Source organism: Ranitomeya imitator, chromosome 4 (assembly GCF_032444005.1).
Source record: "Ranitomeya imitator isolate aRanImi1 chromosome 4, aRanImi1.pri, whole genome shotgun sequence".
Classification (NCBI taxonomy): Eukaryota; Metazoa; Chordata; class Amphibia; order Anura; family Dendrobatidae; genus Ranitomeya; species Ranitomeya imitator.
Genome location: NC_091285.1, coordinates 639,687,793 through 639,704,588, shown reverse-complemented (window position 1 = coordinate 639,704,588; position 16,796 = coordinate 639,687,793). Strand labels below are relative to the sequence as shown.

General features: G+C 41.6%; 1 protein-coding gene across 2 annotated transcripts in view; it reads right to left on the bottom strand.

The window, feature by feature from the left end:
* Window positions 1-11,842, bottom strand: part of PLEKHA2 (pleckstrin homology domain containing A2) — a 127,440-nt gene extending 115,598 nt beyond the window's left edge. The window contains exons 1-3 of one of the 2 annotated variants that reach the window (XM_069766866.1): window positions 11,443-11,842; window positions 7,285-7,445; window positions 2,102-2,158 (exon numbers count right to left, since the gene is read on the bottom strand). In XM_069766866.1, the coding sequence (XP_069622967.1) occupies window positions 2,102-2,158; window positions 7,285-7,437 (210 nt within the window). In that variant the 5' untranslated portion in view covers window positions 7,438-7,445; window positions 11,443-11,842. The remainder of the gene's footprint in view (window positions 1-2,101; window positions 2,159-7,284; window positions 7,446-11,442) is intronic. The other variant, XM_069766865.1, reaches the window with a different exon arrangement.
* Between the last annotated feature and the right edge of the window lie 4,954 nt (window positions 11,843-16,796).

Below are 16,796 nucleotides of genomic sequence, written 5' to 3'. Positions count from 1 at the left end.
GGTCAAGGTCGCTCAACTCTAATGTGCAATACTGATCTCATAGGCCCATAGAAGTGAATGGAGTAGTGGGCATGTATGTGCAATACTGATCTCATAGGCCCATAGAAGTGAATGGAGTAGTGGTCATGTATGTGCAATACTAATCTCATAGGCCCATAGAAGTGAATGGAGTAGTGGTCATGTATGCACAATCCTGACCTCATAGGCCCATAGAAGTGAATGGAGTAGTGGTCATGTATGTACAATACTGCCAACATAGGCCCATAAAAGTGAATGGAGTAGTGGTCATGTATGTACAATACTGCTCTCATAGGCCCATAGAAGTGAATGGAGTAATGGTCATGCATGTGCAGTACTGATCTCATCGGCCCATAGAAGTGAATGGAGTAGTGGTCATGTATGTGCAATGCTGCTCTCATCGGCCCATAGAAGTGAATGGAGTAGTGCTGACACATTTGCACTACTGCTCCATTCACAGGACGCACATACTCTGAACCAGTAGGCATTTTATGCTATGTGCACACGTTGCGGTTTTGACGCTGCGGATCCCCAGCAGTTTTCCATGCGGTGTACAGTACTATGTAAACCTATGGAAATCCAAATCCGCCGTGCACGTGCTGGGGAAAATTCCACGCAGAAACGCAGCGGATTATTTTCCGCATCATGTCAATTGTTTGTGCGGATTCCGCAGCGTTTTACACCCGTTCCGTTATAGGAATCCGCAGGGGTAAAAATGCAGGCGAAATCCGTACAAAATCCGCAGAAAACCCGCAGGGAATCCGCAGGTAAAACGCAGTGCACACAGCCTTAGCAGTCAGACTACCACAGTCATGCAGTTAGCACTTTCCTAGAGATAGGTGATAAATAATATTGATAAGACAACCTCCAGAGTCTCGTAAAACCCTTTTAATTGGCATGAAATACCCCAAAGCCACCAACAAATGCCCTAAACCCTTCTCCACTGGCAGCTGAAGTTTAGAGTGTAGAAAATCCCCACAGAATGAAGTGCTTCAGAAAAAAACCACCTGGACGAGGAACACTCAAAAAGTCCATAAAACCCAATAATGACCAAGAGGACCCCACCATAAAGCCTTTATGATGAGGGTATCTATAAACACTCATTGTATAAACTGGGTACTAATCAGCCAAGGAAACTGGCGTATAAGTCCTTGCAGCTATCGCATCACATGCTATAACACAGCCAAACAGGAAGGACGATCAGAGCCACTAAAAAAGCCAAGGCAGAGAATGCAGCGGCTATATTATGGCGAACCTGGATAGTAAGAGGACGTCACCGCTTACAGTTTAGCTATAAACATAGGAAGAGAAAGCTATAAATCACTAAAAAAACTGTACAGGTAGTGCGCGACAGCACAGCAGTGAAGAGGGTTAGTTACAATCGGTTTACCCATTGAGGTTGCCTTGACATAACTAAGAATTAAAGTGCACATATTTGGTGCATGCAGTAAAGCATCTCCGCCACCTCCATAATGACAGTCATAAACTTAATTTTACGTCGATGTTTCTTTAAAATTTGACTTTCTCGCACACAAAACCTAAAAATTTCCATTTTATTTAAAAAAAAAAAAAATTTGGTTTTTCAGGGTTTTTAGCATTTTTTTTTTGTTCCAGACAATGGTCACTGATGTCTGAACTGGTCATAACCTTTCACATTCTTGTGGTTTAAAGAAAGACGAAAATAAGTGAAGAACTAAAGGCACTAAAAATATCCTGAGACAGAGACAGGAAGCCCGGCCGGCCGCAGGACTCAGAGAAGAAGAAGAAAGTGGATAAAAACAGCAGCCCCATGCGCCACAGCTAACCGTTATATAGACAAGGGTTACATTGAATCTGAAATCTGTTTCCTTGCACACAGCGCCACTCCTGTCTATAGGTTGTGTTTGGTATTGCAAAAAAATAAGTGAATTGGGGCTCTGCTGCAATACCAGAGATGGCCAGCTGAAGAAGGGTGGCGCTGTTTCAGGAGGAAAACGGATGCTTTTATGATGTCATGTACCATCTTTAAAGAGGGTCTGTCACCTGTCTCTGCTCGATTGTAGGTGGATGGTGTGAGCGCTCCCTCGGGGGAGGGGATACTTACTTTTGATATATATGTCAGTTTTAATGATCCCACCGCTCCGGCTCCTCGAGGCAGGTTCTGAAAAGTAAAAGACAAGAAAATAATTAACATCTATATATCTATCTACCCAGAATTATTAATAAACAGGGTTTGTTTTCCAGAAACAGCGCCACCTCTATCCATGGCAGTGTCTGGTATTGCAGCTCATACTGATTCATGTAAATTCAGCAAAGCGCTAATGCCAGACACATCCCATAGACAGGAGGGGCGCTGAAAAGAAAGACTTTCTTTTTCTAATTCTGGACAGCTGTTTTAAAAAGATATAGAAAATTACTTGTTAAAATTAACCCGTGATCAGCAAGGCCCTCCATTGTGTCCAATCTATAAAGCAATCCAAATACAGTAAAGGTCTGATCATCCGGCATTATAGAACTGGGGACCACCGCCGTGCCTATACGCCAATGTAAGAAGCTTCTGCTATAATTGACCACAATCAGAAAGTTGTATTTTTTTAATCAATGTTCACATGACAACTCTTCCTGTCCTCGATGTAACATTAAAATCAATACACCCTCTGCACCAATGTTTGTATAAGAGACAATATATTTTTTTTATTTTTAAATATATTTTGTGCTCCTTTAAAGAGGAATTATTACTGTCCCCAGATGCTGCTGTGGAGGACAAGAGTTGGTGCATTTTCCTGAAGGTTTGGTAAATTCAATAACGGAAGAGGAAGTGGCATGAAGAGAGCGTCGTGTGCTGCAGAATAAGACTCCGAGAGGCGCCTCTTCAGTGGTAGCAGCTGTAAAGAGTAACTAAACCTAATTGCTCAGTCTTTGCAAAGTTCTGAATCTTTGTAATATACTCCGTTACCTTATTTTGCTTCCCTTTCTCCCACGCTGAGAGTCCTGTTTCATCTGCCTTGTTCATGCTCTTAGAGAAGCTGTTTTGAAATGCAGGTCTAGCAAATATCCATACTCTTATGTGAGCTTCATTATTGGTCAGTCTTTGCAAGGTTCTGAAGCTTTGTAATATACTCTGTTACCTTATTTTGCTTTCTTTTCTCCCGTGCTGAGAGTCCTGTTTAACCTGCCTTGTTCATGCTCTTAGAGCAGATGTTTCGAAATGCAGGTCTAGCAAATATCCATACTCTTATGTGAGCTTCATTATTGGTCAGTCTTTGCAAGGTTCTGAAGCTTTGTAATATACTCCATTGCGTTATCTTACTTCCTTTTCTCCAATTCTGAGAGTCCTGTTTCATCTGCCTTATTCATGGTCTTAGAGAAGCTGGTTTGAACTGCAGATCTAGCAAATATCCATTCCTCTTGTGTGAGCTTCATTATTAATCAGTCTTAGCAAAGTTCTGGATCTTTGTAATATACTCAATCACCCCATGCTGAGAGTTCTGTTTTACCTGCTTTGTTCATGCACTTAAGGCCTGTCCCACACGTCCAGATAATTCCGGTACTGGAATAATCGGTACCGGATTTATCCATGTCCGTGTGCTTACGGAGCACATCAGTGTGGCACACGTGTGGTAGCCGTGTGCCGACTGAGGACCACACGGACCGTGCAGGAGACAGCGCTACAGTTAAGCGCTGTCCCCTGCGTGCGGTGCTGAAGCCGGTATTCATCCCTTCTTCCCAGCAGCTCCAGCGATGTCTCCTCTCAGCGCCGGCAGAAGTCCCTGTGTGAGCTGTCACATGGTCCTGCTCATTACAGGGAGGAACATGTGCATATTCCTCACTTTAATGAGCGGGACCACGTGACCGCTCACACAGCACAGGTTGCAGCCGCTGAGAAGAGACATCGCTGGAGCTGGGTGTCAGTGAGTATTTCCTGGCAAGCGGGGGGGGGGGGGTGCTCACAGAGGATGGGAGGCGGGAGGGGACGCACAAACTTTATTTTTAAGGGGAAAGAAAAAAAAATTATTCATTCCTTCTTTCCAGCGAACGCTGCTGGGTAGAAGGGATGAATACCGGCTTCAGCACCACACGCGGGGGGGACAGCGCTTACAGTAGCGCTGTCTCCTGCACGGCACACGGACTGCACACGGACAGCATCCGTGTGCGGTATGTGTTTTACACGGACCCATTCACTTTAATGGGTCCGTGTAATATGGGTGCTCCCACGAACACTGACATGTCTCCGTGTTTTCCAAACGGACACACGGTCCGTGAAAACACGCTGACATGTGCAGAGACACATTGATTTTAATTTGTCTACGTGAGTCAGTGTCTCTGGTACGTGAGGAAACTGTCACCTCACGTACCGGAGCCACTGACGTGTGAAACCGGCCTAAAGCAGCTGTTTTGAACTGCAGGTCTAGAAAATATCCATTCTCTTGTGTGAGCTTCATTATTGATCAATCTTGTGATCATCTCTGCTCCCTTCCGCTATGATCAGACACTATGCCTGTCTAATCTTATGGAAGGGGAGCAGAGTACGGTAGCTCACACAAGAGTATAGATATTTTCTAGACCTGCAGTTCAAAACAGCTGCACTAAGTGCATGAACAAGGCAGGTGAAACAGGAATCTCAGCATAGAGTTTAGGAGAAACGGAAGCAAGATAAGGTAACGGAGTATATTACATAGATTCAGAACCTTGCAAAGACTGATCAATAATGAAGCTCACACAAGAGTATGGATATTTGCTAGAGCTGCAGTTCAAAACATCTGCTCTAAGTGCATGAACAGGGCAGGTGAAACAGGACTCTCAGCACGGGAGAAAAGGGAGCAAAATAAGGTAACGGTGTTTACAAAGATTCAGAACTGTGCAAAGATTGATCAATAATCGCATATTAGAAGTTTAGTTTTTCTTTAAGTCTGGAGGCTGATCCCTGCCACTTCCTAAGGATAAATGTACTATAACTTAGACTTTTTATTGTTTATTTTTCTTATGTAGGGCTATGGCGCTATATAGTCAGATTTGGCAGTGACAAATACACAGAGTATTTAAAAAAGCACTCCAGACGAAACGGAGAGGTTGGAGCATGACACAAAGACTTAAAGGGGATGTCCAGTGAAAATAAGTTATCACCTATCTTGTGAATGGGGGATAACTTGTTGATTGGTGGGGGCCAACCGCCTGGGCACGATGGGCAGAATGGGGAAAATTTATACACGGTAAAATGGAGAGGCAGTGGGCAAGCTTGATCACCCTCCAGTAATTGCCTATGCACTCAGCTTTTTCCGACAACCCACTAGTAAATGAATGGAGCATCCACAGCAGCTACTCTATTTTGTGACCGGCATAAAAGTGCCCCTTAGGTGATAAAAATTCCCGGATATGCTGATCGGTATGGGTCCCCGTGACAACCCCTTTATCCAAACAACCGCTTTAAAGTGAGCATCCCTATTTTATGCTAGTCACTGAAATATCTGTTTTAATATATACTTGTATTCTTTATAAAATATAAATTCTGGATATTTTTTTACCAGGGGCTTTGTATTATGTTATTCCCTCTGTTATTCCTGTTGGAAGAAATTAGCAACTGGACTTTGTCGTTCCCCCTGTCAATATGGTGTGTTCTTACACAGTCTGACACGAAAAGCACAACCTAGAAACTGTGTAGGATCATACCCTAATCACAAGATTTCCAGGAGGAATAACAGAGGAGCAGTACAATGCAGAATTCTAGGAAAAGATGCCAGGGAATGTATGTCATTGAGGAAACAGAGTTCTCAGGAAAGCTGTAAAATTCTCTCAGTAAATCACTTCCACATACTGCCCACTCGCCGCTGTCACTCACTGAGTAGGAAGGGAAGCAGGACTCACATGCGTTCTTCATGAATGGGAGGGGATAGCAGGACTCACAGGCTTTCTTTATGTGCAGAAGGAGAAAGCAGGACTCATAGGCTTTCTTTATGTGTAGGAGAAAGCAGGACTCACATGCGTTCTTCATGAATGGTAGGAGAAAGCAGGACTCACAGGCTTTCTTTGTGTAGGAGAACGCAGGACTCACAGGCTTTCTTCATGTGTAGAAGGAGAAAGCAGGACTCACAGGCTTTCTTTATGTGTAGGAGAAAGCAGGACTCACAGGCTTTCTTTATGTGTAGGAGAAAGCAGGACTCACAGGCTTTCTTCATGTGTAGGGAAGGAAGCAGGACTCACAGGCTTTCTTTATGTGTGGGGAAGGAAGCAGGACTCACAGGCTTTCTTTATGTGTAGGAGGGGCAAGCAGGACTCACAGGCTTTCTTTATTTGTAGTAGAGGAAATTCAGGACTCACAGGCTTTCTTTATGTGTAGTAGAGAAAAGCAGGACTCACAGGCTCATTTTATGTGTAGAGAGGAAAGCAGGACTTACAGGCTCTCTTTATGTGTAATAGAGGAAAGCAGGACTCACAGGCTTTCTTTATGCATAGGACAGGAAAGCAGGAATCACAGGCTTTCTTTATGTGTAGTAGAGGAAAGCAGGACTCACAGGCTTTATGCGTAGTAGAAGAAAGCCGGACTCACAGGCTTTCTTTATGTGCGGGGAGGGAAGAAGGACTCACAGGGTTTCTTTATGTGTAGTAGAGGAAAGCAGGACTCACAGGCTTTATGCGTAGGAGAGGAAAGCAGGACTCACAGGCTTTATGTGTAGTAGAAGAAAGCCGGACTCACAGGCTCTCTTTATGAGCAGAGAGGAAAGCAGGACTCACAGTCTCTCTTTATGTGTAGGAGATAAAAGCAGGATTCACAGGCTTTCTGTATGTGTAGGAGAGAAAAGCAGGACTCACAGGCTTTCTTTATGTGCGGGGAGGGAAAAAGGACTCACAGGCTTTCTTTATGTGTGGGAGGGGAAAGCAGGACTCACAGGCTTTCTGTATGTGTAGGAGAGAAAAGCAGGACTCACAGGCTTTCTTTATGTGTGGGAGGGGAAAGCAGGACTCATATGCTTTCTGTATGAATGGGGAGGGAAGCAAGACTCCCAGATTTTTTCTATGTGGAGGGAGGAAGCAGGACTCACAGGTTTTGTCTTTGTGTGGGAGTGAAAAGCAGGACTTCTATGCTTTCTCTATGTGGAGGGACAGAAGCAGGACTCTCAGGCATTCTCTCAGCAGTTAAACAGATTTTTTAATGAAACACTCGTATCATGGAAAATAATATATCCCTGAACTTAGCGCATCCCATTCTATCCTAGGCTGCATAGAAATTTGACATACTGCCTTTAAGGTTATTTTTTTTTTTGTTCAGAGTAGTTCTTTTGTATTGCTCACCTGAGGATTATCCATGTACCAGATTAGATGATTGGCCTGTGTATCCAGGATAAAATATCTTCGGAGAAATCTCCCACTTTCTGCATCTTCAATGTCCAGAAACCCACAGGTTCTGTTCTTTCGATCCACATAAGGCATTCCTAATGCATGCATACATCACCCTGCAGCAAGAAAAACAACACATTTCATCAGTGAGGATGACCTTACATTTATTAATAATACACAGATAGTCTGATCACGTCCAACAATGGAGGATTTTAATCAGATCTCTGGTAATTAAGGCTTTTACAGTGTTAAAAGTAGATTGGTCACTGCAGTCCCAGTGTCAGTACAACCGGCTTCCATAGTCTCGATCTTTCATTTGCCCAGTATGGATATACTACAATGCTTATATTTTTTGTGTTGTTCCAATACACACAAATTAAATAAACATGTGTATAACAATATGTGAAATTGCAATAATTTTCTTGGAAAAATACTTTATTTTATGGACACTATTTCAAGAGTGCCAACAATTTCGACCATGACTGAATAATCAGCTATGAACTGAGCTCAATACCTTTAATGCCCATGGATGAATGATCACTGGTCTGGGTTTATCATTATTATCTATTTTCCTCATCCAAAACTGTATTAATAAAGAAATAGCACAGTCCTTTTGTGTGTTATATGAGAACTAAAGATGAGCAATTCTATGAATATTGATGGTTGAATGGGCAAATAACCTAATAGCCTCCTGCAATACTTTAATAGAAACCACTTTTTCAACACCCAGTCCAATAGAAGTCTCCATCTGTGAAAATCTACACATTGCCGAAACACCAGTAAAGCCAATCCTAAAACCAGATAAAATGAGCTACCAAATTACTGAACTCAGTACCTGTAATACACATGGATGAATGGTGCCTAAGTAGGGCTTTATCATTATTTATCGTACTCAATGAAAATGAACTAAAGAATGCTTCATAATAGAAAATACACACATTGCTAAAACACCAGTAAAGCTAATCCTAAAATTAGAAATAATGAGCTATCGATAACTGTGCTCAGTACCTTTAATACACATGGATGAATAGTGCCTGGGCTGGGGCTTTATCATTATTCATTTTGCTTAATCCAAAACTACCCTATAGAAGGCTTGGTAATGGAAAATGTACCCATCGCTGATAGAGTAAAATAAAATATAATGAAATATCAATAAATGAGCTCAGTACCTTTGATACACATGGATGAATGGTTCCTAGCCTTGGGCTATATCATTATTTATATAGTTCATACAAAAGTGTCCTATAGAAGGCTCTGTAATGGAATAAATACCAGTTCTCGAAGGACCAGCAAGGTCAGGTTCCAGATGCATTCAACCTAATGATAACTCATAAACAAATCACGAAAATTACCAATTAATAAAAATAAAAGGTAAAATCTTATGTAGGGAGGGAACAGAAAAAAATCTGTAAAAAGGCCCCCACACACATGAGTCATTTATATTACTGGTGTCCTCTCATGCGGCAGAGCAGCTTTATAATAGTCAATCAGGAACGCATCCTCTAATGGACTTAAAGGGGTTGTACAACTTTTGGGTACTTTTTTCCCTAAGTGCATGTATTTTGGGGCCCAAAATAATTTTTGCAGTTGGGTTTCATGGGCTTTTGCAAGCGCTTTTTTTTTTTTTCTTTTTTCATGCACAATCAATTTTGATGTGGTATGTGGTTGTAAGGAGATGGACATACGGCCCATGTTCCCCTTTGAAGACACGCAAACTCTTGTAATGTTTAACGTGCATCATGACATGTGTTATTAGTGACGGTGTTGTAGTTTGACCGACAGTAGGGAGAGTTAGAGTTAATGTTTGTGACTAGCCCACAGTGAGAGGGGTCAAAGTGAAGGGACAGAGATAGTTTCCTGTCAGATCATCAGATAGGGCCCAGTCTAAAGTGGAAACAGACCTAAGGTTGGAGATTGGAGACCACTGACATGTGGCCACTGGTTAGTTACTTCATATGAGGCCGGCTTCACACTTGCGAGTTTTACGGACGTAAGAGCGCAGAAACTACGTCCGTAAAACTCGCAAAAAATACGGCACAATTATTCTCTATGCCCCTGCTCCTATCTGCCGTATTTTACTGAACAGTATTATACGGCTTTCTACGGCCGTACAAAATCGCAGCATGCTGCGTTTGTCACCGTACTGCGCAAGAAATACGCCAATGAAAGTCTATGGAAGCGTGAAAAATACGGATTACACACGGACAAGCAGTGTGACTTGCGAGAAATACGCAGCGCTGTTACAGAGAAAAGCCGGCAATTCAGTGCGGTGTACAGTAAAATCACACTGACAGCTTACAGTAGAATAGGTAGAATAAATGTGTACACATAGAATAGGTATATATATATATATATGTCAGTGAGACACATATATGTATATATATTAATATTTAGTTTAGAGCTCCCAGGCTTTCTAGGTAAGTTCCCACGATCTATGAACAGCCAGCAGAGGGCGCCTCACCGCAAATGAAGCTAAATATAGATCATTGATCTATATTTACCTACATTCTCCGGGGTTTTGCAGCAAGGAGCAGCCTGCATTAGCGGAACTCCTTGCTGCAAAATGTTTTAACCCCTTCAGAAGGATTTACATCATTGGACGTTACAGATCTGCGGAGGGTAAGTATATTGTTGGTTTATTATGTTTTTTTACTTACAGAACGAGGGTCTTCAGTGACTGGATTGGGCGTAGAATAAAATACTCCAACAACTATTGTTTTTATTTCATTAAAATAATTTTAAATAATGTGTTTGTGTTTTATTTAACCCTTTACTACAATTGGATTAATAATGGATAGGTGTCATAATTGACGCCTCTCCATTATTAATTAGGCTTAATGTCACCTTACAATAGCAAGGTGGCATTAACCCTTCATTACCCCATATCCCACCGCTACACGGGAATGGGAAGAGAGTGGCCAAGTGCCAGAATAGGCACATCTTACAGATGTGCCTTTTCTGGGGTGGCTGGGGGCAGATATTTTTAGCCAGGGGGGGGCCAATAACCGTGGACCCTCTCCAGGCTATTAATATCTGCCCTCAGTCACTGGCTTTACTACTCTGGCGGAGAAAATTGCGTGGGAGCCCACGCCAATTTTTTCCGCCATTTAACCCTTTATTTTAAGAGCTAGAACGGCCAAATTTTGCAGATACACTCTACTGACATTAGTAGTATGGAATCTGCAAAAAAAATGGAGAGAAGACATGGTTTACTGTATGTAAACCATGTCTCAAATCATGTCGGGTTTTAGGAAGGAGAAAGAAAAAGCCGGTAATTGAATTACCGGCTTTCAAGCTGTATAGCGCTGGAAAAAATATTAATATATATACATATATGTGTCTACTGACATTATATATATATATATATATATATATATATATATATAGACAGTATATATATATATTTTTTCTTTTTGGGACACATGGATCACTTCTATAGCGGTATGTTGGTTTTGCAAGCCTGCAAGAAAACCACGCAGTACGGATGCCATACGGATTACATACGGAGGATGCCATGCGCAAAAAACGCTGACACACCCTGCCTACGGAGGAGCTACGGACCACTATTTTCGGGACTTTTCAGCGTATTACGGCCGTAATATACGGACCGTATTTTCATACGCTGAGTGTGAAGCCGGCCTGACTATTTCTTGATCCGATACTACTCTGTCAGGTGGTCACTAGACCCTTAGGATATGTTCAAACAGACTTTTTATGGACTTGGCAAAATCCTCAAAACATCTCAAGAGGAATCCACTTCAGGAATCATATTTTTTGGCTTTTTTTTTTTTAAAGAGGTTCTTGTAGCATTTTTTTGGCCACACGTTTTTTTTGCAGCCCTTATGACATGACGGGTCAAATTTGGAGAGGATTCTGTGGAATCCGCCTTTTTTTTTTGTCTTTTAAGGTTTCCAAAACTGGATATCATCGCAATCCCAACGACTGTGTTCCTTTCCAAAAACCCTACATATAATCTCATATGTGTGACATATGTGTGATACACGAGACCCTACGGGTATATATTATATACCGCAGCGAAGCCGTGATTTTGTCCAGATTGATAATCTAGTCTTGTGACGTGTATGATCTCATGAAGATCCCATCGTGACCTACCTTTAACACTTGTCTTGGTTGTGCTTAGATTTTGCCATTTTTTGGGCAGCGGATCCCATCTGGCGGCCCCTCCGCTGAGCTTCTTAGATTGTATTACTTGCGTCTTCCAAGCCGTTCGGATAACATAAGGCAGAAGATCTGGAATTTCAGCTTTATCTAAGTCCAGAATCCTTCTCGTGAAGCCCAGAGTGTCTATAGGGCGGCTCGGAAAGTTTGCAGCCTCCTGCCAAAATTTTGCTAGAGCAAGTGAAGAGTCAAGTCCTCAGAGACCTGCTCCTCAGAATCATCTCTGTGCCACTTCCCCTCCTTCTGTGTTTGTTTGTCTCCTTCCTAATCACTGAGTCTTCCCCTGACAATCAGTGTGACAGGCACGCCTCACGCTGCACACCCCTCCACACACAAAAGACACACTCACAAGTGTGGGCCGGGTTATGGTGAAGTGAAGCAGGAAGCTGGAGGAGCAGACAAATGCCCACAACACATTAACGCTCTGTGGATCACGCCACTCGATATCACCTCACAAATTTCTTAGACTTTGGGTATTTTCAAAAAGTTTTTCTTCTAACGGTCAATTGTAATCTGGGGAAACGTGCAAAAAAACGTCGCCAGTTTACAAAGTCTACACACAAACTATCGGGATAATGCATCGATCACACCACCGTATTTTCGGTCCCAGTGCCGTCAGTGGCAAAAAGTGACCTCACACCGACGATGTAATTCAGTAGTGCGTTTCAGATGACTAAACGTCCCATATGGATCAACCTCTTAGCATCCAAATTTTACAGGAATTATTAACTGTATTTGTTTGTAAATGTTGATAATGGATGATAACACAGAGGAGAAATTGTCCATTTTTTCTGGATGAAAATCAGACATTTTTATTTTATGCTTATGCCTAAGGGCTCATTCAGGAGTCAGAATTCGCATGAGGAAAACTATCTGTATTTTTCACTGATAGCACTCGTACTTATTAGGCCACGTTCACACTATCAGTATTTGGTCAGTATTTTACCTCAGTATTTGTAAGCCAAAACCAGGAGTGAAACAATCAGAGGAAAAGTATAATAGAAACATGTCACTACTTCTGTATTTGTCACCCACTCCTAGTTATGACTTGCAAATACTGATAGTGTGAATGTAGCCTTAATTAAGATTTGCACATACGATTAAACTAACCAGATATAATTCCAACAAACCCTCAGCCAGGGCCAACATTAGGGGCAGGCAAACCACATGCCATCAGAGTCCCTCAGCCAGTGGCCACTATGGGGCTTGTGAGTCAGGGGAGCCCATTGCCAGCACCGGCTCCAGCCCCCTCCATTGTATCAGCATCCTAGTAACATAGTAACATAGTAACATAGTTATTAAGGCCGAAAAAAGACATTTGTCCATCCAGTTCAGCCTATATTCCATCATAATAAATCCCCAGATCTACGTCCTTCTACAGAACCTAATAATTGTATGATACAATATTGTTCTGCTCCAGGAAGACATCCAGGCCTCTCTTGAACCCCTCGACTGAGTTCGCCATCACCACCTCCTCAGGCAAGCAATTCCAGATTCTCACTGCCCTAACAGTAAAGAATCCTCTTCTATGTTGGTGGAAAAACCTTCTCTCCTCCAGACGCAAAGAATGCCCCCTTGTGCCCGTCACCTTCCTTGGTATAAACAGATCCTCAGCGAGATATTTGTATTGTCCCCTTATATACTTATACATGGTTATTAGATCGCCCCTCAGTCGTCTTTTTTCTAGACTAAATAATCCTAATTTCGCTAATCTATCTGGGTATTGTAGTTCTCCCATCCCCTTTATTAATTTTGTTGCCCTCCTTTGTACTCTCTCTAGTTCCATTATATCCTTCCTGAGCAACGGTGCCCAAAACTGGACACAGTACTCCATGTGCAGTCTAACTAGGGATTTGTACAGAGGCAGTATAATGCTCTCATCATGTGTATCTAGACCTCTTTTAATGCACCCCATGATCCTGTTTGCCTTGGCAGCTGCTGCCTGGCACTGGCTGCTCCAGGTAAGTTTATCATTAACTAGGATCCCCAAGTCCTTCTCCCTGTCAGATTTACCCAGTGGTTTCCCGTTCAGTGTGTAATGGTGAGATTGATTCCTTCTTCCCATGTGTATAACCTTACATTTATCATTGTTAAACCTCATCTGCCACCTTTCAGCCCAAGTTTCCAACTTATCCAGATCCATCTGTAGCAGAATACTATCTTCTCTTGTATTAACTGCTTTACATAGTTTTGTATCATCTGCAAATATCGATATTTTACTGTGTAAACCTTCTACCAGATCATTAATGAATATGTTGAAGAGAACAGGTCCCAATACTGACCCCTGCGGTACCCCACTGGTCACAGCGACCCAGTTAGAGACTATACCATTTATAACCACCCTCTGCTTTCTATCACTAAGCCAGTTACTAACCCATTTACACACATTTTCCCCCAGACCAAGCATTCTCATTTTGTGTACCAACCTCTTGTGCGGCACGGTATCAAACGCTTTGGAAAAATCGAGATATACCACGTCCAATGACTCACTGTGGTCCAGCCTATAGCTTACCTCTTCATAAAAACTGATTAGATTGGTTTGACAGGAGCGATTTCTCATAAACCCATGCTGATATGGAGTTAAACAGTTATTCTCATTGAGATAATCCAGAATAACATCCCTCAGAAACCCTTCAAATATTTTACCAACAATAGAGGTTAGACTTACTGGCCTATAATTTCCAGGTTCACTTTTAGAGCCCTTTTTGAATATTGGCACCACATTTGCTATGCGCCAGTCCTGCGGAACAGACCCCGTCGCTATACAGTCCCTAAAAATAAGAAATAATGGTTTATCTATTACATTACTTAGTTCTCTTAGTACTCGTGGGTGTATGCCATCCGGACCCGGAGATTTATCTATTTTAATCTTATTTAGCCGGTTCCGCACCTCTTCTTGGGTTAGATTGGTGACCCTTAATATAGGGTTTTCATTGTTTCTTGGGATTTCACCTAGCATTTCATTTTCCACCGTGAATACCGTGGAGAAGAAGGTGTTTAATATGTTAGCTTTTTCCTCGTCATCTACAACCATTCTTTCCTCACTATTTTTTAAGGGGCCTACATTTTCAGTTTTTATTCTTTTACTATTGATATAGTTGAAGAACAGTTTGGGATTAGTTTTACTCTCCTTAGCAATGTGCTTCTCTGTTTCCTTTTTGGCAGCTTTAATTAGTTTTTTAGATAAAGTATTTTTCTCCCTATAGTTTTTTAGAGCTTCAATGGTGCCATCCTGCTTTAGTAGTGCAAATGCTTTCTTTTTACTGTTAATTGCCTGTCTTACTTCTTTGTTTAGCCACATTGGGTTTTTCCTATTTCTAGTCCTTTTATTCCCACAAGGTATAAACCGCTTACACTGCCTATTTAGGATGTTCTTAAACATTTCCCATTTATTATCTGTATTCTTATTTCTGAGGATATTGTCCCAGTCTACCAGATTAAGGGCATCTCTAAGCTGTTCAAACTTTGCCTTCCTAAAGTTCAATGTTTTTGTGACTCCCTGACAAGTCCCCCTAGTGAAAGACAGGTGAAACTGTACAATTTGTGGTCGCTATTTCCTAGACGCCCAACCACCTGCAGATTTGTTATTCTGTCAGGTCTATTAGATAGTATTAGGTCTAAAAGTGCTGCTCCTCTGGTTGGATTCTGCACCAATTGTGAAAGATAATTTTTCTTGGTTATTAGCAGAAACCTGTTGCCTTTATGGGTTTCACAGGTTTCTGTTTCCCAGTTAATATCCGGGTAGTTAAAGTCCCCCATAACCAGGACCTCATTATGGGTTGCAGCTTCATCTATCTGCTTTACAAGTAGACTTTCCTAGTTGTCGAAACAGTTGAAAGCAATGATGGAGGAGAGAGCGTCAAATTACACTCCCTCTATCATCATTCCCCCTCTGCGTCTGACACAGCGAGTACGGTGACTTCACTTCAGCCCCTGTATGTACTATATAGGGGTTGCATTATTCTGTATGGAGGACTATGGGGGTGCATTATACTGTATGGAGGACTATGGGAGCATTATACTATATTAAGGATGATGGGAGTGTATTAAGCTATATGGAGGATGATGGGAGCATATTAAACTATATGGAGGACTATGGGGAGTCCATTATACTATATGGAGCACTATGGGGAGTGCATTATACTATATGTATGACTATGAGGAGTGTATTATACTATATGGAGAACTATGGTGAGTGCATTATACTATATGGAGGACAATGGGAGCATATTAAACTATATGGAGGACTGTGGGGAGTCCATTATACTATATGGAGGACTATGGGGAGTCCATTATACTATATGGAGCACTATGGGGAGTGCATTAAACTATATGGAGGACAATGTGGAGTGTATTATACTATATGGAGGACTATGGGGAGTGCATTTTATTGTATGATGAACTATGGGGAGTGCATTATACTATATGGAAAACTATGGGGAATGTATTTTACTATATAGAGGACTATGGGGTGTATTATACTATATGGATGACTATTGGGTACATTATACTAAGCAAACAAAATGCTGCGTATTCATCAAGTGATTGGATTGTTTATGCCGGAACAAAAATTGTTCTCGGCAGCACATCGCCCGGTGCTGATATGCTGCTGATAACATAATACTGTATGGGGACAGATTGATCTATTAGTGATTGTTCTGTGTCCATCATTCTTCCTCAGCCGGTGTAAAGAGGCCGTAGAATGACTTCAATATTGTCGATCACTCTCATTTAACGGGCTCAACTCAGTGCATGTAAATGCAACCAAAATGTTTCTTTGTGTGATGGTGCAATATGTGAGCATTTGGGGCCCCATTTTAAAGATTTGCACAGGGCCCCACTTTGTCTAAAATAGACCCTGTCCTCAGCTGTGAAACTTATGAGTCCTGTACCTGTTTTAGCACCTAGACGTGAACAAGAATGTTATAATTCATTGATAGCAAGCAGAGATCTTGTGAAAATGAAAACACAATTTTTCTTTCTTTTAGCTAAAATACCATTTTAACACCTCAATTTATCATGTGCGTTTTTTTTAATTGACTGATTTTTTTTTTCTTGTGGCAATTGTTGCCATTTTTTGCACCAAATACTTCAAAACAGGGCACGTGTGTATGTTCATAAGACTTGTGCAAAATTAAAGATGTTTGAATTTTTTTACTTTTATCTTTTTCACAGTTCTTTTGAGAGCGAAGATCTTTAATATGTTGCAGGTTTGTCTTCAGCTATGCAAAAGTAAAATGAGAGACATTTTTTTCTCCACTAGGGAACTGGAATTCATTTGTACCAAA